Source organism: Amblyomma mixtum, chromosome 4 (assembly GCF_055824585.1).
Source record: "Amblyomma mixtum isolate Tamu chromosome 4, ASM5582458v1, whole genome shotgun sequence".
Taxonomy (NCBI): domain Eukaryota; kingdom Metazoa; phylum Arthropoda; class Arachnida; order Ixodida; family Ixodidae; genus Amblyomma; species Amblyomma mixtum.
The window spans coordinates 132,326,466-132,349,231 of record NC_143015.1 but is presented as its reverse complement, the minus strand read 5'-3'; the positions used below and the strand labels follow the sequence as shown (position 1 = coordinate 132,349,231).

Sequence of the window (22,766 nt, the reverse complement as noted above, 5' to 3'; positions counted from 1 at the left end):
AGAGCCGACTACGCCCATATCTTTTTCTCCTGCTCAGCACATTTGCCCCTGCCTCTTGGCACCTAAACAGTCAGCAGCAGTGGGAGGCTGCTTTGTCCAGCACCGAACCGAATTTCCAACTTCGGCTGGTGACCTGGGCAGAGGACGTCGCGACTAGGCACGGCTTGCGTTAGCGCTGACAACATTGTGTCTGACACGCAGCACTGCAGCAGTAAGCCTCAGCGTTCATTTTGTGAGCAAAGCGATCAGCCACTAGCTGCCACGTGCCAGGGTGGCAGGGTGGCAGGGTGGCAGGGTGGCAGGATGGCAGATTGGGCAAGTTGGTGTCCCATGGCAACAAGAAAAATTCAAACAGCACTCCTCCTCTTTCTGATTTATTTGTCTAGCGCTCTTTGAATTTTTCTTGTCACCTTGGCAGGCTGGCCACGCGGTCTATCCAGTTTTTGGAACGCACTCAACGTTACAAATGCCACGCCGCGTATAATTCAATACGCCATAGCTTTCGGTCTCTAACCGCGTTCAGCAGTGGTTAAAACGCAACTAAATTCTTTTATCGCTGACGATACTGAAGGCGGAGGGGAGCGCCATTTATACCTCAAACTGAAAATTTTTAAAGCTACAATTCAGTTTCGAGAGAATCCAAAATGATAGTTCCGAACATTCTAGTAAACCGTTTGTTCAGGCTAGTTGGTTCATGGTAAGAGCAATATGGACATGGTGCGACCAATGGAAGTAGGGGACGCACTGTTCCTTTCGTTTTGGGTCTTCTCTGTCCCCTTTGGTTGCGCCGTCAACGAACTACTTTGAAAACATTCAAAGCCGAACATGTCATAAGAAACACTTACAAACCGTCCACGTTCTCATTAGGCAACGGTATTAAACATACGTCTACATGATGTCTCAGCTCAATGATGAAGTTAACAAAACACGCAGAAAAAATAGACAGCTAATGCGTCAAGAGAGAGGAACGTCATTTTGTGTTGCCATTTATATGCATCCGTTTCATTTTGGATTTCCCCAGCTGTCTTCAGCCTCTTGAATACATTTATGCAAAATGGAAAAAAAAATAATGGAAACCCGTTTCTGAAGAGGCATTGTACAAACGCTACAAAAACGAATCAGTCAAAATAGCTTTTTTTTTTCAAGCATGGCGGCTTGCTTCAAGCCGTATATAAAAGGTTAACATGGATTCCGGTGCGTTGTTGCTTACCTCTCTTCTCAAAGGGAGCTAGCAAAGAATATCGCAGAATGAAACCATTGCTTTTGCTGTTCATTGCTCTAGCTACGTTCGGCTTCAGCCTAGCCGCGGCAGTGTCCGGAGGTAAGTTGGTTTTTGCGTTGCTTGAGAGACCTAGTCCTTGTGCTATCCCAACCACGGGGCGAGGTTTACGTCACATATAGCTTGGTTCAGTTGCGTTACCTCTTACTGCAGAAGGCTCTAAATTGGCACGCAACCATAAACTCTGGACGTGTGCGTTTTTTTTTTCAACAGGAAGTTGTTTATGAGCTCAGTTTCTTCGCATATCGTAAACTAGCAAAGTAACAGTGAATACATCTGCAAATACCTTCTGACGGCGTTTATAGTTTTCTTCACTTCACTTCAACTATATATTCAACTTTATATATATTCAACTACATATTGTCAAAAAGGCACCCCATTGGCTTCTTATAGCAGCCATAACTGCATACCAGCACAGGAAAAATGTTGCTACTTGTGAGAAGGTTAGACCTTTCCTTTCAACATGTTCATAATAGAGCATTTCAGTACTACCCAGTTGCCTAAGCATTAAAAGTGATGTCCAAGTAAGCGGGACTAGTTTTCATGGTTTAAATACTTCTTAAGTGATCTGTTAAGTTACGTCTTCTTTCTCGTGCCGTTAAGCTACGGAGCAACACGTGCTCTTGTTACTGTAGCCGAGTAGGTTTAAATGAAGCAGTACTACAGCATTATCCCCAATAGCTTCACTGTGATCCAATATACGTTTCCTCATTCTTTCGCGCCAATGACTCTGCTGTAGAGAACATAACTGTTTATTATTTATGCTTTCTGTTTGCATCATATAACTTTCATTCAGAACTTCAGCTGTCTTGAGCTTCTTCCGTGGATTCTCTCTTTCGTTTCACCTTTGCATTAAATGGCTCTGTTATAAACAACGTACACCGCTAATTGGTTAATGTAATGCTGATCTCATTCTGCAAATCCGTTACTGAACAGCTAACATTTCCGTATTCAGCTCCTCAAGTTCTGTTACGAGACTAATACATAATCCATGCTGCCACACATCCTAACGATAAATTCCCGGCACTTATTGTTAGGAGCCTTTCTGTGTTCTACATCTTTTGCGCAATTTTATACTAATAAATAACTTTTTTCACTCAATTTTATCCCACTGTAGATCATTAAATGAGCTTCAGTCAGTATACACGTTAACGTTAAAGGGATGCTGAAAGGTTTCCCCAAAAAATTGAGTGAAGAGATGCACTTTACAGTTTTCCACCCTCGGAATTCGAATTTCTCGTCGAAATTAGGCAGAGGAAAGCGTAAACCTATTTTATTTTGGTGAAAAGTGCAGCAGCAGCCACGGGCCAGCTCGCGCGCCTCGTTGCCGCCTGTGATTGGTTGGGCGCCTCGTGACGTGAACACTGGCGTTGGCTCGGTGAGCCCGGCTCGGTCGCCGCCGATGTAGTACATGAAGCGCGTCGCGCGGTGGTTCGGGCTGTTGGTTTGATACTTATATCACAATGGAACACATCGAAGATTACCAGGAGGATCTTGGCGTCATCCCCTACATGTACGAACCAATCGCAAAGAGCAAACCGCTCCAAGGAAGCAACGATACTGGCGCAAGCGGTGCTTTTGGCTTGAACGAAAGCGAAGTGTCAGCATCTCCACGTGTTGGAGATGTCCTTTCGTAAGCATACTTTTCTAGCCAAACTTCATTCAGAGATACAATAAATTAATTTTGAAGCTGGCAAATGTAGTATAGCACTGCTCCACGAAATTTTCCTAATTCAATGTTAGCGGGATGCGATCGTCGGCACTGTTGTCTTGCCGCTTGTCGGTGCTGCCGCAAATCTGCTTGTAATCCACACAGACCACTGGCATGCGCAAGAAGTTATCAGGCTCTTTTTGCACGCAAATTTTATGCTGGCATCGCTTCACGGTCGCTGCGTGCCGGCTCGGTTCATAACACACGCGTAAAACAGAAGTTCGCGGCGCTTTGCGGCAGAACTCGTCGAGGTGACAAACGTGCGCCTTCCGTTCTGCGTGCCAAGATGGTATCTGGCAGTAAATTAAAATCCTTGTTTAGGCGAGCTGCTTCATACTGCAAGCCCTTGTAGGAATATCTCCATCCGTTTGCGGCCGCCTTTATCGTGCTGTTCTCAGATCAAGCGACAAGTGATTTTTTTCGCTAACTCGATGGCCTCGGGCTGCAACCGAGCAGGCCGAATCGCAAGGCTGGCTGTAGCACACGTGGCGCAATTATATATTATTATTATTGTATGAAGCCATGCTGCACTCGGATATTTTTTACGACTACATGTGTTGTTATAACTGTATTCCTGGCAGAACACTTTACTAGTATTGGCTGCATTAAAACTTGAACAGACTTGTCAGCACTTTTACAAAAGTTCAGTGCAGGGTCCTCAGCAGCATCTGCCAGTGGCGTTCGACTTGTTGCACAGTCCTGATTTGTATTGGTGTTTGGTGTGCATTCTTGACTGTCTGGTGTGCAGCCTCCAGGTGTGATGTCATTTTCCATGCACTCTTGATTTGCACTATCGTCTGGTGTGCAGTCTTGATCTTGCAGCAGTTCGGCAAGAACCTGGAAGGCATAAGCCATACGATGTTATTGTTGCAAACAGAACAAAAGTGTGCTTCAGTATGAGTAAAATCTTCTGGTTTATTTCATAAACCATTTTGTTGATTGGCGAGCTCCGTGCAAAGTGAGGTCATTTATTATATACCAGGTGTTTCTTTAGGAGGTCCAAAATTTATTTTAAAAAATGGGTAACTAACCTTGTATTAAGTTTATCCCTGGGGCTATATTGGGGGATATGGAAGACACCAGTAATAGGCAGAAGGCTTCCATTAGCTCACTAAACTGCATATCTTAATTAAATTTTTATTTTCATATTATGTTGTCTGTGCAGATTTGGAGCACCTCCTGCAAATACTATAGCCAAGCAAAAAATATCTCTTTAAAAACTTACACCCTGGCAGGCAACTTCACGCGCTAACACAGCGCCAGCGGGCGCGTCCGACGTAAATCGCTAAAAAAAAAAGTGCACGCTTTGGGGCCGGAACGCAAGCGCCATGACTGCGCACATTGGGCGCTGACGAGGCGGCTATCAGCCAAGCCCCAGGCGAAACCAAATTGAAAACGAAACGCAGCGCGCCCGTATACCAGAAACATCTGCAAAGAGTTTTCTCGGCGCTTCGAGCACGAAGAAAAATGTGCCGCGTATTACTCCCTATGTTCTCGCCACTGAGGGCTACGCATGAATCCTAGAATATGTGAGCTCCAACATAATTGAGTAAAGAGGCTGCATATAACGTCTTTTCACATGCTCGCATACCGAACGAAGCTCTCTGCTCACGCGCGGTGCGCAGTCTCCGGTTGTGAGGCGCACTTCGCGTCGCTCCAGCTCTTGCAGTATTAGTAGCAGTTTAAGATTTTTATTCAGCCAAAAAATTTATGGCCGTGCTCTGATATGAGTAATGCTGTACGAGATGCATGATGCATGCCTGCAAGCATAAAAGCTAAGCACTTATTTTGTAAGCTGCAGTTTGCTGCCGTCCTGAAGTTCTCATTCCAGCGCCGTTCATCTCACTACTGCCGAAAGTCTTGCATCCACGAAATAACGCGCCATACACTACACAGACCACCGGTTCGCGCAGTCAAATTCTCCTAGAGTTAATACACAAATTCTTACCTCGAGCTTCCTCCTTTTCGCGAAAGCTGGCCACGATGGCGGTGACGAGCTCCTGTGCGCGAAGACAGACTGTATTGCGCCGAGTTTCAGTCGAGCTGACTTTGTTGACAGGCCCAATGAACGCGTTATCGACAGGCTCTGGTTATAGTCTTCATCACGAAAGTGGTCTGAGCATAGCACTGTAGTCTTTGAGGGCTTGAAATCCCTTCGCTTCACAGCAGCTACCCACCTCGCGGAAAGCTTCTTATTTTGCGGGAAATAATGAAAGACCACATCGTCTCGGCCGCTGGTGTTAGTGCACCCGAAGGCTGCGCAGAACGCCGGCATGATGGTTCACCGCTTCACTCGATGCTGCACTCGTTTCTGTACGTCACCACAAACATAAAAACGCACAAAGAAAGAAACACACGGCAACTCGAAGCAGCTTATGATGGCACGCACGCAGAAACAAGCACGGTCGCGAAGGCTGCGAGGCGACGGAACACCAACGTTTACGTCACCACCCCACGGTTTCCGGTTTCGGCTCGCATCGTCAGTGTCATCAGCAGCGCTCGTCGGACAGCGGGGGGCGGAGCTACCGCGAAATTTTAAACGGCGATTACGTCGCTCCTAAGTGATTAATCTGCAAAAAAATTTCACCCGCATGATTTTTAAGGTTCCCACATCCACACGTGAGCATCTTAATGAATTCGAAAATCTCTTCAGCTTCCTTTTAATGCGGCGCAGTGTTTGGCTTGGCCTATGGGATGTGCATATTCGTGTCAGGAAGCGTACACGGATGGTAGCCCATACGAAGCATTGAAAATGATTGCTGCCTTGGCAGCATCAGAATAAGTTCTTAATAAACCTGCATAGTTTTGTATACATCCTGTCGTTGCTCTGCTTCTACAGACTGCTAGCTTCAGAGCCTTGCGTTTTAGGTGTCGTAACAAAACCTTGCGAGATAATTGCTCACGGCCGACTACACCATCCCTAGTGCATACATTTCTTCCAATAGTGGGTGAAGCAGAGACACTGCAGTCTTTTATTGCATTTCCCGTAGAAATACGACGGAGCGCTTTTGTACATTGGTGGCAGTAATTTAGATAATAAGGCTTTTTAAAAGGTGACCTGTGAAAAACTTCATGCATAAGAATTGTATGGCTATGTTTGCGGAGCTTGTCCGCGTGATTACGCCCGAACGCATAGGTTTATGCGAAAAAGAATGGTACCATCAGATAGAGAATCAAAAAATCTCGTAGCGTAAATTAAAAGGGGGGGGGGGGGGGGCTAGAGGTGGGTTAGTTAGTTAATTATAGCCAAAAGCGTCCAAAAAGTTGGCGGGGCAGGAGCAAAAGTGGCGCCAGATTTGAAAACGCCGGAAGTGTGGCACAACGTGACTGGAAGTCTGGGCGGAGCCAACGCGTGGCGCCAAATCTGAAAATGAAGCGTGGCGCTAAGTTTGAAAACTTATGCTCACACATTTCTCCACGCTGGTGTCGCAGTCATCTCTAAGGTTTTTCCTCCATAGAAAATTTTTGCGCAAATATTCATTTCAGGGAGGTATTTCTTATTTCTGAAAGTCCGTCGTTAATGCTATCTGGATGGTAATAGTAATTATCACTAGAAATACTAAGAGCGGCAGTAGTCACGGCGGTAATACCTCAGGCGAAATTAGTGGTGGTAGGCTTCGAAGTTGCGGTACCGGTACCATTTTTCGTTTCGGAAACTGACCGCCTTCATCATTTAAGGACAATGTAATCACCATCCCAGCAATGACGACACACCATTTCGGTATTCACACGCACTTTCTTTTATCGCGTGATCTTTGTCTGTGAGAGTCCCGTAGCGGCGTCTGTTGTAACAGGCGAGGTTTGAATATTGGCCACTTGTGACCACTCTCTGGACTGTTGGGTTAGCCGGTACTACCGGCAGCAAATCAGACTGTAATAACGCCAACAAACCAATGCAGCAATAAAAATTCACAGCAGGGTATGCTGGTAACCTAACACGCTTATTTCAACGAGAAGTTGTTTGCTGCAGCGGCGTTCTAAGCTTAGATATTAACAAACAATAAAATTTCTCAACCACCAATTTCTTATTTTTATCAAAAGCACACTGGCACACGGCCTTCCAAGTGCCTATTTGCTGCGGCGTTTATGATGAACGACCGAGCACAAAGGAGCACTGTTTGGAAACGGATTTATGTTAAGGTGGCTTCCTGCATTAAGTTTTGTATTGAAACTCAAGCCACGTGCCCTTTAGGTCATCGTCCTGCCACACCAAAGGTCATAGAATTCTGCACAGGCGTTCAGTCAAGGTCAATGCGAACAATATTTTCCACAGAGTAAAGCTATTGTATGTACACAGAGCACGTGTATTCCGGGACAGGCAAAAGTTATTAAGTTCCAGATGAACGCACGTGTGGTCTCAAACGACGTGCAAGGGAATGCATTCTTTAACCCAGGCCAGAAGAACTTGCACGCTTACTACTCGGTGGAGGTCAATATTAATAAAAGAATAATTTGTAGTAATATTTAGACGGAGGGAAGATCGAAGTAGCATGCTTACAATAAGTCAACAAGTGACCGAACCGCGCAAGAAGAGATGGGGTGAAGTAGAATCTGGATGCAGAGTGAAACGGTCGCCGTAGCGTAGCATTCCGTATTAATTTCTATTGAAAGTTTCCCTATCCCGAGTTCCATTATTCCATATGTTTCCATAAAAAATTTTACGCAGTCAGTATGGAGCATATGGAGTCTGCATGGACTACATGGAGGTACAGTCTTTGTCAAATGTTCAGAGCCCAAGGGGTTTGCTTCTGCAGTGGGACCAAAAAAATCAAATAAAAAAAAAATCAACTCCTGTAACATTCGTGGTAGTCCTACCCATTGGAGAAGGCAGGGCCAGAAATCTTCTTACCTTGAGCAAATTTGGAGCGCTGGAGATGCATTACGAACCAGACAGTGTGCTTCAGAAGCAAACCCCCTGGGCTCCAAACTTTTGACAAAGGCTGTACGTATGGAAATTTACGTACTCCATATGGCTCCATGCAAAAAGTATGGAAGTCGTATGAAAACAATGTAGAATACTTATAAACGCCGTAAACACAAGATATAGATTTCCATATATTTTCCATATCTTATGGACTCCATATTCCCATAATTTCATACGGCCAGCTTATATGGAACGTTTAAATGAGGGGGCCTGGAGTCATTTAGCGTGCACTACCATTTAACATCACGCGTTTTTTTTTTGTATTCCACCTCCAGCGAAACGCAGCCAAACTATCATGATTCGAACCTGCGACCTCGTCCTCAGCAACCGGAAAACGTTCAAAAAGTTTAAAGTCAGCAGCGTCTTCTCGATGAGGCCCGTACAGAGCTCTGGTAGTAGTAGCGTACATTGCGTTTTGATAATGTATACAATGCCTTGCCTATAAAACAGTGCTCCCGAAACCGCAATACACGCGTGTGACGCGTAAGAAGAATTTTTAAACCAGCATTATCAGCTTTTAGAAAACCCGGCAACCGCTCTGACTATGAAGTCACAGATGTGCTCTCGATTCGCGCTTCCGTTTCGAGCAGCGTTATAGGCGTGAAGGTTTGCTTTCTGCGCAAACTTCGAGCCAGCGTGCGAGACATGGAATCAGTCTGCTAATTGAACCCAAGCAAAAATAGACCTCGCATTATAAAATATACATGCTATTCTTGTGAAGCGCGTGTAAAGAGCAGCGCGTGTGAGTTGAAAGTCCTCCATTTTGTATAGCGTGCAAGAGATGCATTTAGCGCCGCACACATAAGTGAATAGTTCAAAATGTGCTATAAAAACACGTCATATTAAACACTGCTAATTCACACAAACAGTACATATGCGCATATCGAATCTCACCTAGTTCATTGTATTGCCTTGCATATGTCGGCGCTTCTCGAACTTTGTCCACTCTGTGTAGCTGCGCCCGCTTCATTTATGAAGTTTTTGTTGTTGTTGTATTTTTTTTTTCTCAAGAAACTTCTACACTGAGCGACGCACGCAAACCCCACTCTGCTTCTCTTTGGCTCTGTTCTAGCACCTGTTTGGCTAGTACCTGCAACCGACATCGCCCCAATTATCGCTGGCTCCATAACGGGGCTCCTTCGCCCGTTTTTTTTTTGTCAAATTCTTGCTTTGTGATGCATCTGGTGAGGAGCTGCCACTTACGTCATAGCGCGAGCCGCTAGTATGGCTGGTGAATGCTCCTCTCCGAAGCATTGACTTGGGAACAAGGAGGAGGGAAAGAATGCAGGAGAGGCCGTTACGTCACATTTTTCGAAGCCTCCCTTATTAAAAATGGTCTATAGACAGTCTATAGACTTCTTATAGACTCTATTGCCTTCATATATATATTTGTTTTCTCTACTCATAGTCTATAGATAGTGTATAGACTTTCTATAGACAAGAGTTCACTAAAAGTGCATCATCATAAATGTATAGATTGTCTATAGACTGTTTATAGCATTTGTGTTGCCTATGGACTACTCTAGATGATTTGTCTATAGAGACAGAGTTTAAGACAGATGTCTATAGAGATTCTACAGACTGTCTAAAAAATTTTGTAAGTGTATGCGCCCCTTTGGCCGCCGTCTCAGCTCGCTTGCGCGTGCGCAGAAGACAATGCAGCAGACAACGCCGCTGCACCCAACGCTGCTATAGGACGCGCCGTCGGCGAAAGACTTAGACGGACAGATTTTTCCGACATTGGCTTTCTAACGCTGAAACATAAAAACAGGTGATGTAGGGCACAGAAGAGGTACTAATCAAGCCCATCCCAAGGGCCCCGAGGCACTGTGCTTTAGAGAAAGGGGGACTCTTGGAGTTAGGCTGTGTTCTGACGCGCTACCATCAATACTGTGTCCGAGCCGGTTTAAGATTGGTCTCGTTCTTTGCTCTCAGCGGATGGCTCCGGCGATGGCACTGAAACGCCAAAGAACGGCAGCGATATGGTTGTGACCGTGGATGACCTACAGCGGCTTGGACTGCCTAAACTCAACAAAACAGTGCGAGACTACTACGAGAGCGGGGCCGACCAAGAACAGACATTGTATGAGAACACCGCAGCATTCAAAAGGTAGGATATAAGCAGAAGTTTCATGAAAATATTGAAACAAGTGGCTGTTTGTTTTCACTTTTAGCAGAGTAAAACAAAAAGAAAAAGTATTGAGTATGATAAAGCAGTCTTTCCGACTCACAAGTCATTAGGCATACTTTTAAGCGCAGAAATGACGCCCATTGACCTCAGGACACACGCATACCTCAAACACTATTCGCCGAATATGGGTGCAGATATAGGTATAGCGAAACTAGGGCTATATCTATATCTATAGTGTGAAACTACAGCCAAAAAAAAAAACAATTTAGCATCTAATGGCAAGCATTAATTAGTTTCCATGAGCAAACAGCAGAAATGACTTAAGTTCTTTGATGCAGTAGAAGTAGTTACGAAAATTCTCTTTATAGTGCACTTCACTCAGTCATGAATGAGATAGCTGAATTAACTAAGACTTTTTTCGTTCACATTTAAAAGCAGTGAGGGATTTGTTCAAGTCGATGGCCATTTCGCATCTCTTCAATAGTTTAGTGGGCTGAAAAGCTAGCGTTAGGCGGTCTGCTCTTCATCATTATCAGCCTGGCTACGCCCACTGCAGGGCAAAGGCCTCTCCCATGTAACTCCAATTAACGCTGTCCTTTGCCAGCTGCACCCCTGTATCCCCGTAAACTTCTGAATCTTATCCTCCCACCTAACTTTCTGCCTCCCCCTGCTACGCTTGCCTTCTCTTGGAATCCACTCCGTTACCCTTAAGGACCAGCGGTTATCTTGCCTTCGCATTACATGCCCTGCCCAAGCCCATTTCTTCCTCTTGATTTCAACTAAGATGTCATTAACCCGCGTTAGTTTCCTCACCCACTCCGCCCACTTGCGGTGTCTTAACGTTACACCTATCATTTTTCTTTCCATAGCTCGCTGCCTTGTCCCTAACTTAAGCTGAACTATTTTCGTTAGATTCCACGTTTCTGCCCCGTAGGGGAGGACCGGTAAGATACAGCTGTTGTATACTTTCTCTTGAGGGATATTGGTAAACTGTCATTCATGATCTGAGAGAATCTGCCATATGCGCTCCACCCCATTCTTATTTTTCTAGTTATTTCCGTCTCGTAATCCGGATCAGCGGTCACTACCAGCGCTAAGCAGACGTATTCCTTTACCATTTCCAGCACGTCGCTACCAGTTGTGGACTGCTGTTCCCTTGCGAAACTGTTGGACATTACTTTGGTCTTGTGCATGTTAATTTTAAGACCTACCGTTCTGCTCTGCATGTCTAACTCATTGATCATGCTTTGCAGCTCATCTCCTCTTAGGGTCAGGAATCTTGTGTGTCCCACGTTCAATTGGAGGGACAAGCAGTTTGGTTCTATAAATACATTGGTGGAATCTGAAGTAACTGACCTAATTTGCTTTCAGTATTTCGTATTTCATGAAATGTGGCCCGGTACGGGAGTTCAGTCTGTAGCCTCTTTCATTCTCACACAGCCGCCTTAATACTTAGTTTGGTTTTGCATGGCAACCTAGCAAGTTTGAGCGCAAATCTCTTTTTGTTAACAGTTTTGGGAAGTGTTAAGAAATTCGGATTGCGAAAACTGGAATGCCTAAGTAGGAAAAGTACAATTTAATGCAAGCGTGTGTTCACTTTTAGCGCTTTTTGAAACAGAAACAAGGATCTTAGTCGTCTGAAGAATATTGTGGAAGTTTTCGTAGATCTGCGTTTCAGTAATCTCTGTGCATGAAACCAATATTTCTAGAAGTGCAAGTACTTTTCGTCTGTGCCAAGTGGTCGTTTTCAGCCCAAGAGCTTGTCCGGAGCGGTAATGGATGCAGTATTTCGCCCCAAATAAGCAAACAATTCCTTTGTCCTGTACTTTTCATAACTTCTTATCCACTACTAATCAGCTCCTGTTTACTTACTGAGACACTCATTTCGTGTTGTTGCTCAGCCTTAAAAGAAGCAAAGCGAACACGAAGAAAAGTAGAAAAATGCTTGATCTTTTATTTAAGCTTAAGTATCACTTACTTGCGTCTACTCCCTGGCCACCCTGTCCTCTTCCGGTCCCTTAGCGTTGCCCCTATCATTTTCCTTTCTGTAAGCTTCCCTCACGTGAAGTTCGGTCCTTTTCGAATTAGCTTCCAGGTTTCTGTCGCATATGCGAGTACTCGCAAGCTACAGTCATTATATATTTCACGCTTGAAAGTTGTTTACGACCCCGCTATTACTCCCCCGCTATTTCAGGCTCTTGGCTCGGATCTGTGTATAGATTTGCTTTCCCTCCCAATTGTAAAATCGTCTTTGCTACCTAGTGGGTTGAACATCCCTTCAGTGCACCTATGCAGAAGCAAGCACCTCTGAGAGTTCCGATGTACGCACACGCAGGTGGCGGCTGCTGTATCGTGTCCTTGTCAACGTAGTCAACAGGAAAACGACTACCACCATGCTGGGTAAAGAGGTTACCATGCCCCTCGGGATCGCACCGTCAGCCATGCAGAAGATGGCGAACCCTGATGGAGAAATTGGCACTGCCACAGGTGAGGCATCGAAGGCGAGAGCACAGTATGTACTTGTCATGCTGCAGTAACACCCCTGCTGCATCTTTTACCAATGTCGCAGTCATCGCCGAACAACTGTGCACAACGTAATGCAATAAGACGTCACCAGAGCGCACAGCTGCTAATTAAGCAGCTGAACCAGATTACCGAGCAGTTGAGAACTGCTTGTTCCAGCAGTGGCCTGACCGCTCTGTGCACTGGTTAGAGCCAGCCACTCCGGTGGGTTGTCTGTTGCAACCCAGCAGGCTGCGATAATCTACATAAGAAGACCTTTGTAGTTTGCTCAGGAGTACGTGCAAATGACCAGGACAGCGAAAAATTGCGTGATTCAGGCAGTGGCCTGCCTACTTCTGACACAAAAGTTGTGAAGTGCAAAGCAAAATACATAGGAAAAGCGAGGCCCCTCAAATAATTAAGAGAATGTAGAGCAGAAAGTACTGATTCCTAGAAGATTTGAGCCATTTCTCTTCCTTTTAGTGCGCTACCACTCATTGTGACAGCGCGTTGTCCGTCCGTCCGTCTGTCTGTCTGTCTGTATGTCTGTCTGTCTGTCTGTCTGTCTGTCTGTCTGTCTGTCCGTCTGTCCGTCTGTCCGTCTGTCCGTCCGTCCGTCCGTCCGTCCGTCCGTCCGTCCGTCCGTCCGTCCGTCTGTCCGTCTGTCCGTCTGTCTGTCCGTCCGTCCGTCCGTCCGTCCGTCCGTCCGTCCGTCCGTCTGTCTGTCCGTCCGTCTGTCTGTCTGTCTGTCTGTCTGTCTGTCTGTCTGTCTGTCTGTCTGTCTGTCTGTCTGTCCGTCTGTCCGTCTGTCCGTCTGTCCGTCTTTCCGTCTGTCCGTCCGTCTGTCCGTCCGTCCGTCCGTCCGTCCGTCCGTCCGTCCGTCCGTCTGTCCGTCTGTCTGTCTGTCTGTCTGTCTGTCTGTCTGTCTGTCTGTCTGTCTGTCTGTCTGTCTGTCTGTCTGTCTGTCTCTGGCTGGCTGGCTGTGGCTGTCTGTCTGTCTGTCTGTCTGTCTCTGGCTGGCTGGCTGTGGCTGGCTGGCTGTGGCTGGCTGGCTGTGGCTGGCTGGCTGTGGCTGTCTGTCTGTCTGTCTGTCTGTCTGTCTGTCTGTCTGTCTGTCTGTCTGTCTGTCTGTCCGTCCGTCCGTCCGTCCGTCCGTCCGTCCGTCCGTCCGTCCGTCCGTCCGTCCGTCCGTCCGTCCGTCCGTCCGTCCGTCCGTCCGTCTGTCTGTCTGTCTGTCTGTCTGTCTGTCTGTCTTCTGTCTGTCTGTCTGTCTGTCTCTGGCTGGCTGGCTGTGGCTGTCTGTGGCTGGCTGGCTACAAATCGATTGACCTTTTTCTCCCTCCTTTTTCTTAAGGAAATACGTACAGTTCGTCCAGTTTCAGTTTTGAGCTGAACATTTCTTGCACTACTTTAGCACCGCAGACGGCTAGAATGCGCGCTTCTAGCTATTTAAGATGAGAAAAAGCTTTTACGCAAACTGCAGTACCTTCAATCGTGCTATATCAGGACCCACCAGCACTTACAGCCTAATCAATGAGCTTAGCCCGTCATGCTTGTCAACTGTTCAATTTAAAAACTGCTTAGACTAGACGAATCTATAGACGTACGGATCTATAGATAGCGTTTAAAAAGTCTGTTCGATAATTCTTCGGCAGTCTAGTGCAGAGTTCGAGTGCTGAATGCCGTAGTTCTTCATAACTAGACACATTAAGGACGAATTATATTTTCGAGCTTCTTCACACAAATAAGGACCCACATAGTCCACAAACAGAATGCACATGCACGCACTATTAAATAATGCATGGCCGCCGAGATACTTTCAGGAGAAGACCATAGAGAGTACCACTTGCGTGCAGGTTAGAACAACGTGTCTTCTCGGTCTCAAATAGTATAAGATGCGCTCCCGCTTTCCCTCGCGCCATGGAGCAAGAAATCTAGGCTACGATGATCATTTCACCAAGTCCTCTTTTTTCAAGAGACTCGGAAATTAATCGCAAATACAGTCACTGTAAAACCAAGCGTATTCTCCCCCAGGGATCACGGTCCAGCCTTCGCGACTGTCATATGGTAATTCTTTCAATGTTGACGCCAGGGGGGAATTATTGCTCCTTCCCTTAGGGGTTGAAGTTTACGCTGACACTTGTTGCAATATTCTTTTCATGCAGCTTCCCAAGACGCAGGAACTGTGATGATATTGAGTACTCTCAGCTCCACATCCATCGAAGATCTGAGGAAAGCGGCGCCGAATGCTACCCTCTGGTTGCAACTGTACGTGTTCAAGAACCGCACAGTGACGGAAGAACTGCTCTACCGGGCTTTCTGCGCAAATTTCTCGGCCGTCGTGCTGACAGTCGATGCCCCAAGCTGGGGTCAGCGCATAGTAGACGTCCGCAATGCTTTCAAGATACCGGAGGGTATCACGTAAGTATTTCTGACTCATCATGTAGAGCATGAAAAGATGGTTTTTCATGCTCATTTTTTCTCGATATTTTCCACTCGTTAAGAAGGGGCTGATGCGCTGACGGGAGAGCAACATTTTCGGTTGTTCGGTTACAGTGCATTAATGACCTACAACAAGACCCAGCCTGATTAACTAGGCAGCATGATATAAGACTAGAAGAAGACTCAGTTTCATTCAGCGAAATAAATACACAAGTTCTGTAACAGCATTCAGAACCACCGAATACTCACAGATAAGATTGTCCAAGAGGTTCAAAAATGTACCTCATTTTTTCTAGACTGCTGTTTAACAAAACTTGATTAAATGGACAAGAAAAACAGCCACATCTCGGCCGGATAAATATTACACTATAACTAAGTTGAAGGTGCAACTAAGTGAAGGGTAGGATCAGCAAGCCAGCTTTCCAAATCCTGCGGCAAAGCCCGGCGGCCGACATCGCTGAGCACCTTGTTATATGGACACCAGGGCATGCCGTCTTGGCTGGGAACTGCACTGCGGGTAGTTTATCTCGAGGACACACTAACCGAGGATAAAACTTAGACTACTGGTTCCGACGTATAGTGGCATCTTGGAACAACATCGAGGGTGGAGGATAGTCCTACCTCCACCTCACAGCAAGCTCACAAAAGAACAGACAGCCGCTTGGAGGCGGCTCCACACAAGCATTTACCCTAGTTTAAAAGATAGCCTATAGGGCATCCTGTCCGCTCTGAGGGGAATTGGCCACACTATATCAGTCTTCATGGCGCTGCCTATGCATCAGGGCATTCCACAACGCAGTCGAACGCCTCGACAACGAACGCTTCAACAATGAAACGATCTGTATAACGAAGGATTTCTTATGTCCTGGCTGAATTCCTTTCTTTCATATGTATTCTGAAAGCCTGAAAGCCAAGACCATTACAACAAATTTGCTTTTACAACGAACGAATGTAGGGGTCCCTATGGCTTATTCGTTGCTATACAGCTAACGCACATACCGAAGCCTCCATTCCCCTGCGCAGTCGACCCTGACCTGCGACAAGCATATGTCGCTCATCGGTGACCAAATCTGGTCAATAACCACTTCTATCATTGCGGCATTTGCATCTCGCCCGTACCGTATCCCATATGCGAGAACCAACAGCTGTAACTGCGTCCTCCCCGGCGTATGTGCATTCCTCCAAGACACCATCGTATTTATTTAACACATCCGCTACCTTGGCATCTAATAACGGTTTCCTCGTTAGTTCTAAGAACTCCGATGGATATTTGCAATCGGTAATAATATATTTATTAAGCACTAAAAAGTCAAGCAAGTTCGGCCGGGCAAAATTAAAAAAAAAAACCATATGCGTTCTATACACGATCTGCATCAACGCATATTATACAGAGCGTGCTCACTTTACCCTTTTGCAGCCTAGGAAATTTCGACCAGTCGGTTTACAGCAACTTCGACAGCACATCCAAGAGTGGCTCCGGCCTCACCAAGTACACCAACGACTTCTTCGACCAGTCCCTGACCTGGGAGTCCGTGCAGTGGCTCAAGAATGCCACGTCCCTTCCAATCGTCCTCAAAGGGATAATTACACGTAAGACACACCCATACGACTCAGTAGTGCATTCGAAACTTTGTACAATTTCTCTAAAGGAAGCAGAAATTCAGTGATAGTTTTCATGCTAGCTTAGGCCTTCTTCCGCCTCCCCCTCTATACAGAGTTACATGAAAGACTTTTTCCAGCTTTCAAGACGTAGTTGTCGATACTAGTTAGAAGAAAACGCCGAAGTCATCGTGTCCCGTAGACGCCTTATTAAAGGTTGTTCTATTAGCAAACTTCCTTCGGCACAGAATTAGAGATTTTTCATTTGCAAACAATATCGGCTAGATATTGTTCCACGAACACGTTATAAGTCTAGACATGCAGCCCGGCCTCACTCTATGAGCGTCTCTGGGCTAGGACCGCTACAGGACAACGTAGCTGATTTTCAATGTAGACAAGAGCAGCCGAGAAAAACGGGGATTTACTATTACTCTATCGCTTTCGATCTGACACCTACTCCACGCAACAGCGATATTATGCATGCTCTCAGACCCTAGTGGTGAACTTATTATTATTAAGCTTTCACAAAGTTTGTTACTCACAACACGTTCTATGCCATGTGGCAACTTTCGCGTCTCAAATAATAATAATCATAATGTTGCTTAACGAACGCTGTGTTGTACTTTATCTGTTTTACGCCGTCTGTTAAATGATCTACGTTCTATTCTGCTTAGTATATAGTTTACTCAGTTTAAAGTTGTGCCTTGCAAAGCTTTTAGAGCTCTGTCAATTTTGACTTCGCAGCCGAAGACGCGGAACTGGCGGCGCACTACGGGGTCAAAGCGATCATTGTTTCCAACCACGGGGGACGGCAGCTGGATGGATCTCCCGCAACGGTAAGTGCGTGACACATCGTACTAAAACACGCCTGTCTGATACAAGAAGCTCGCTTTTCTGATACGATCGTCGCGCAACGTTCGAACTTTCTCATCTGATCGGCGGGAAGAAAGTTCACAAGTATCCACAAAGTACGGTGCTAAGAAGTAATCTGATTTCTCTTAAGTTTAAAAGTGTGCTGGTGCACTGCGCTCAAACGCTGTTTACGATCTGTAATAGAACTTCCAGAACTACTCGTGACGTCGAATTTCTATGCTGCGAAAGTGAAATAGGGCAGTGCTCAAACCTTGTAAAGTGTTCAGTTTTTTACACGTCCAACTAAATGTGGCTGTTTCACCATTCGCGCGATTCAAGTGCGACGTACAGTGAGAGCGTCTTAGTCTCTTACTGGGCACCTGTCAGCAAGATTCACTGAAGTAATCATTCTTCACTGAGACGACAGGGGCGCTGTTGAAAGAGGACCACGTATTTTGTTTTGTCTCCAGCTTCCACGCAGTAGTTTCTGGTATAGCGTCCGCACTCGGCGTAGTGCCTGCAGAGCTCAATTTTGGCTGCAATTTTTTTTTTAATTTACTAGACTGTCCGCATCTGGTACATAGTCCTCACGTGCCGCGGATGCTGCCATCGCAGTAAAGCCATCTTTAGCGAAGCTATTCACAATCACTTTCCAGGATTTCGCCACCCATTTCCACACTTCTGTATAGAATCATGACCTTCGCAATTGAGATAGCAACTACCCCGGTAGCCCAGCTAATTAACCCAGTATTGGAAGAGCATCGGCAATGGCCGGTCCAGCAAAGGACCTCAGTGAAACCATCTATTTGCTGTATTGAACCGATTACTTGGGCTTTTTGGGTAGTGGCAATAAGGACGTGTGCGACCTGTGAGCCTCGCGATGGCCACATAAACGCAGCCTAAGTACCATAAAGATTCGTGACAAATCGTGTTGGGCATTTCAAGCTAGATTGGACAATACTGCGGACTCCATAGCAAAAATTACAGTAAATGACGCAGCGTATACGTAGTTTACCTCGGAAGCACTCACGCCAATGCTACTGCTAATAAAATTGATTTATTTTCACATGCCAGGCCCCTCGCAATTCATTTTCCGCCTTCCTATCACCACTGCAATGTTCCGCATTAAAAACTGAATTCTTTTATTGCCTAATATGAAATAGGTGTGTTCTGAGCCTACAACCACCAGACTTTCTGCTTTTTTTGTATAAATATAATTACTGCTACCGCGCCCTCTTCTGCCTTCCTCATCTTGTACTCCTTTTTTTTTATTTTAAAACAGAAATGAATACAGCAAGCTATGTACAATGGTACTGGACCCATAGCCAAGGCTAGTGTCGGGTCCAACACAGTGATAAATTGCAAAAATGCGGCAGGTGGAGAGAACACTTCTCACATAAATAATTTCAAAATATTAAAATCACAACATACATAGCTAATATATACACTTGTTATCATGCATACATTCTTTGTACGCAGTAACCTTAAATATTAACAAATTTTGCAGTCATTTGGGTACAGAATTTACAGCTCAACCGGCGGAAACTTACAGATTCAGTACAAATATTTTAAGAGATTGTGAAAAATTAATTTTTATTTTTACATCATTAGGGATGCCATTCCATATTCTCCTTGGCACAGTCGTTTAACAGTGGGTTTAAACATTCTCGCAGTTTTTCTTTTTTTTTATTTCATTCTTCTCTCGGTGTTCTGGAGATCCCATTCGCTTCTTGCAGATCGAGGCTCTGCCGGCAGTGGTGAAAGCGGTGCGGGAGCGCCTGGAGGTCTACCTGGACGGTGGTGTTCGTACAGGTACTGACGTCATCAAAGCGCTCGCCCTCGGCGCCAAGGCGGTTTTTGTCGGCAGGCCTGCGCTTTGGGGACTGGCCTACAACGTAAGTGGCTATGCTGTAAAAATTAAGCTCTTCGATTATCAACCTGTCAAAGCAGCTGGTGCAGTGCACATGAGGCAAATAGTAGTAGGAGGCTTCTGATTAATTTCGATTTCCCTTGGCTCTTTTATGCGCAACAGAATCTTAGTACACGAGCGTCTCTACATTGGATCACACCGAAACGCAGCCGTATCAGCTCGGCTCATATCCGCAAACTGGTCATTACGGCCACTGAGCAACCGCTACACGCATACGCGTGTGATGAGGCGAAACAATGCAGTTTAGACCAGGAGGTGTGGCAGAAAAACCCAGGCCTAACAACTGACGTATATCTTTCTATTGCTTGCTCAGCTTTTTTCCAAATTATGTCACCTTGAATTTCCTAATTAGGAAGCATTTAGATCGTAGCAAATTTTCACGCAAGTGTGAGCATAAGAGAACACAACTGAAAGTAGAAATATTTAAACACTGTAGCACTTTTATCAACGCCCATTAAGCAACCAGTACTGACCTGTCTTTCAGGGAACTGACGGTGTTAGAAAGATGCTGGACATCTTCCGGACAGAAATTAACAGGACTCTGGCATTGATGGGTAAGAAGCAAGAAATTCACTCTTTCCCTTGCATAGCAACAACACGCGTCAGTGTTTCTCACAGTGTCGCGAATCGCAATGTCGCGAACCAAACGGCACAAAATCAACACATGCCAATAAAGCTGCGTAGTTGTCTCAGAGAAGTTGGTATTGGGGCATGCAGTAAAATATCTGTATTTAGCAGGCTCACGGATGACACAATTTTTCGACACGGAATGCTTTATAATGGTAAGCTGCGGGGGTGCTAACGCGCTCAAAGGACGAGAGCTAATCCTCAACGTCTTAGTTATCGCTACCGCTAAAGACTGAGAGGTACTGCTAGCGACGCGCCCGGGAGCAGACAACAGAAGGGGCAGGAGACGCGACGTCCTGACTCGTAGTGCCATGGAGGGCTGCGGAGCTCGAGACTGAGTATCTAGGATCGAATCCCATCACAGGCATCAGGTTGAAGGCAAGGTTTATGGCTGCTGTTGTCTGTCGGAAATCGGAGCGACAGCTAATTTGTTTGGCCAGGCCGAGCTCTTAGCCTTCCATGTGAGTCTGCTTGTCTTCGTCTGCTATGAGGTTGCCGGCCTAAGTTCTGTATGCCGAAAAGTACAATTAAGTTTAAGTTATCAGGCTCGATTAGACGTTTTGCAATTTACCCGTTCGAAAGACCTTTGCCATAGAACTGCAGGTATGGGGGTAGCAAAATGCTCTAACAGGAAACTGCAGTCTTCAATACCTGGGCAAAATAAAGGTTGCATACGTCGAACATGGCCGACGGAGAGTGGGCGCTTTGGACCATATGCCTCGAGTGGTAGCGTGACCGAGGCAGGCTAGACTACGTCCACTCATTGTGCGGCGTGTGAATTAAGGCTTACCTAGCAATGGGCACCAGCACAGTGAAATTCGAAAAGTACGATGCTTTTGTCTCATCATCCATTCTCAAACCATGCAGAAGGCGAGTCTTCTGCCCCCTTTCTCTCGAAAACGCAGAAAACGCATGGTGAATTTCATAGTAATGTTTGGGCACCACAAATGGCCAGGTGCGAATGACCCGCAAAATGAAAAGGTGTTAATATTTTGTTTCCCACGGTGCAAAAGGCACTGAAAGCTTCATAGGTCGAAAGGACAAATATGTTGCGAAAATCGGTCACAGGCCCCCTGCTCGCGCAGAACTGCGCAATATGTGGGACACAAAGAATTATGTATGGCTAAGAAGCTTGGTTTTTAATGCGTCATCTGGCTGCTTCCTAGACTGTGACTCGTATGAATGGTACAGGCTGCTACTCGGCAGAAGCGGCCGTTGTTTCAGTGCAACAATGGCCTCATCAAATGCCCCCGTTCTTTTAAAAGTGCACGCCCATAGCAGTGCACCGATGAAAGAAGTGTATGCCACCCTTTATGCAATACCGCGCCCCGGGGGCCTTTAAGGTAATAAAGTGAAGTGAACTGATGGACACTGGAGGGTGTTCCTGAAAAATAGCCTATCCAAAGCTTTACGTTGAATGATACGCACCTTGGAGTCCACTCCTTTAGTAAAAGTTACAGCTCTAAAGTTAAAGCTCGTAGAAAACACCTCGTTCCAAGAGTCGTGAAAAACTCTTGGGGTTTTGGCTCCTGCATCCTAAACCTGTATAAGGTGTGAACCGGTAGTATGCACGAGAGCTTGTACTTGGTTGCCCTAAGAATAATTTTTCTATGGCAACCAGAGCAAAAAGGCGTAACGCTTTAACTAGACCTTCCATAGGCGGAAAGGTTAAATCACGAAGTATTCCGGCCTCATTGAAAATCGGTACGAACTTTTTACGGCATTCACATTTCTAAAGTAAGGTAATTGATCCTCGCAGGTCACTCATCAGTGTTTACCTTGAGGCCGCAAGATGTGATTCGCCAAGAACGCTACGGGCTCATGTGAAATCCTTACATCTTGAACCATCGACCTGCCGTTCAGTCTGCGAAGATGATTATCTCAACAACTGGGCGCGATAAAGTATTCTTAGCGCATCTTCAATAAACATTCCTTCATGTTGCTGTCCCTCACAGAGTTTTCGGTGTTTTCTTGCTCTCTGTTTCTACTGCACTCCTCGTTTCGCAGTACGCAACAGTAGCTTTTGGCAGCGAGTGAAGGGACCTTCATTTACGGCGCGTTGCTGCATATCTGCGAAAGAGGCCGGTAATCCCAGCAAGTGGCGGTTACTGAGGCTCGTAGAAGACTGTGAATAGTGCGTAGTAAACTGTGGAGATATCTTCAGAATCTCGAACGTGCAAGCTTTAGTGCTTGTATAATAACCAAGTTAATGAAAACGAAGGTAGTTAGAGTGGTAAATCATGCCTAACGAGTCTCCTCAAGTTCGGTACATTGTCGCCTTTGGTGACTAATTCCTGCTCCTGGGTGCAGCATTTCGTCCAGCTGCAACACGTTAGGCAAAATGCAGTAATTGTGTCTGCTCGTTTGGTTTGGTGTATTCGGGTTTAACGTCCCAAAGCGACTCAGGCTATGAGGGACGCCGTAGTGAAGGGCTCCGGAAATTTCGACCACCTGGGGTTCTTTAGCGTGCACTGACAACGCACAGCACACGGGCCTCTAGAATTTCGCCTCCATCGAAATTCAGCCACCGCGGCCGGGATCGAACCCGCGTCTTTCGGGTCAGCAGCCGAGCGCCGTAACTGCTGAGCCACCGCGGCGGGGCGCATCTGCTTGCGATCACCCAAGAAGGAAATCATCGACGTTTTCGCCTTTATGGCTGCACAACTCCTAGGGCATGTCATTGAGACACAGTGTACCGTAAAGATATGGGCACGAACAAGCGGTGGATGTATAGTCGCTCCCACCTATCACGGCCGCAGTTATAACGAA

General features: G+C 46.0%; 1 protein-coding gene across 1 annotated transcript; it reads left to right on the top strand.

The window, feature by feature from the left end:
- Positions 1 to 1,166: 1,166 nt before the first annotated feature.
- On the top strand, positions 1,167 to 21,949 carry LOC149348253 (2-Hydroxyacid oxidase 1-like). The gene is made up of 9 exons (XM_089588035.1): positions 1,167 to 1,321; positions 9,850 to 10,024; positions 12,381 to 12,532; positions 14,713 to 14,968; positions 16,407 to 16,579; positions 17,333 to 17,424; positions 19,177 to 19,335; positions 19,855 to 19,924; positions 21,757 to 21,949. Exons 1-9 carry the CDS (start codon positions 1,249 to 1,251, stop codon positions 21,822 to 21,824), a joined length of 1,218 nt encoding a protein of 405 aa, XP_089444161.1. The 5' UTR covers positions 1,167 to 1,248; the 3' UTR covers positions 21,825 to 21,949.
- The last annotated feature ends 817 nt before the right edge of the window (positions 21,950 to 22,766 follow it).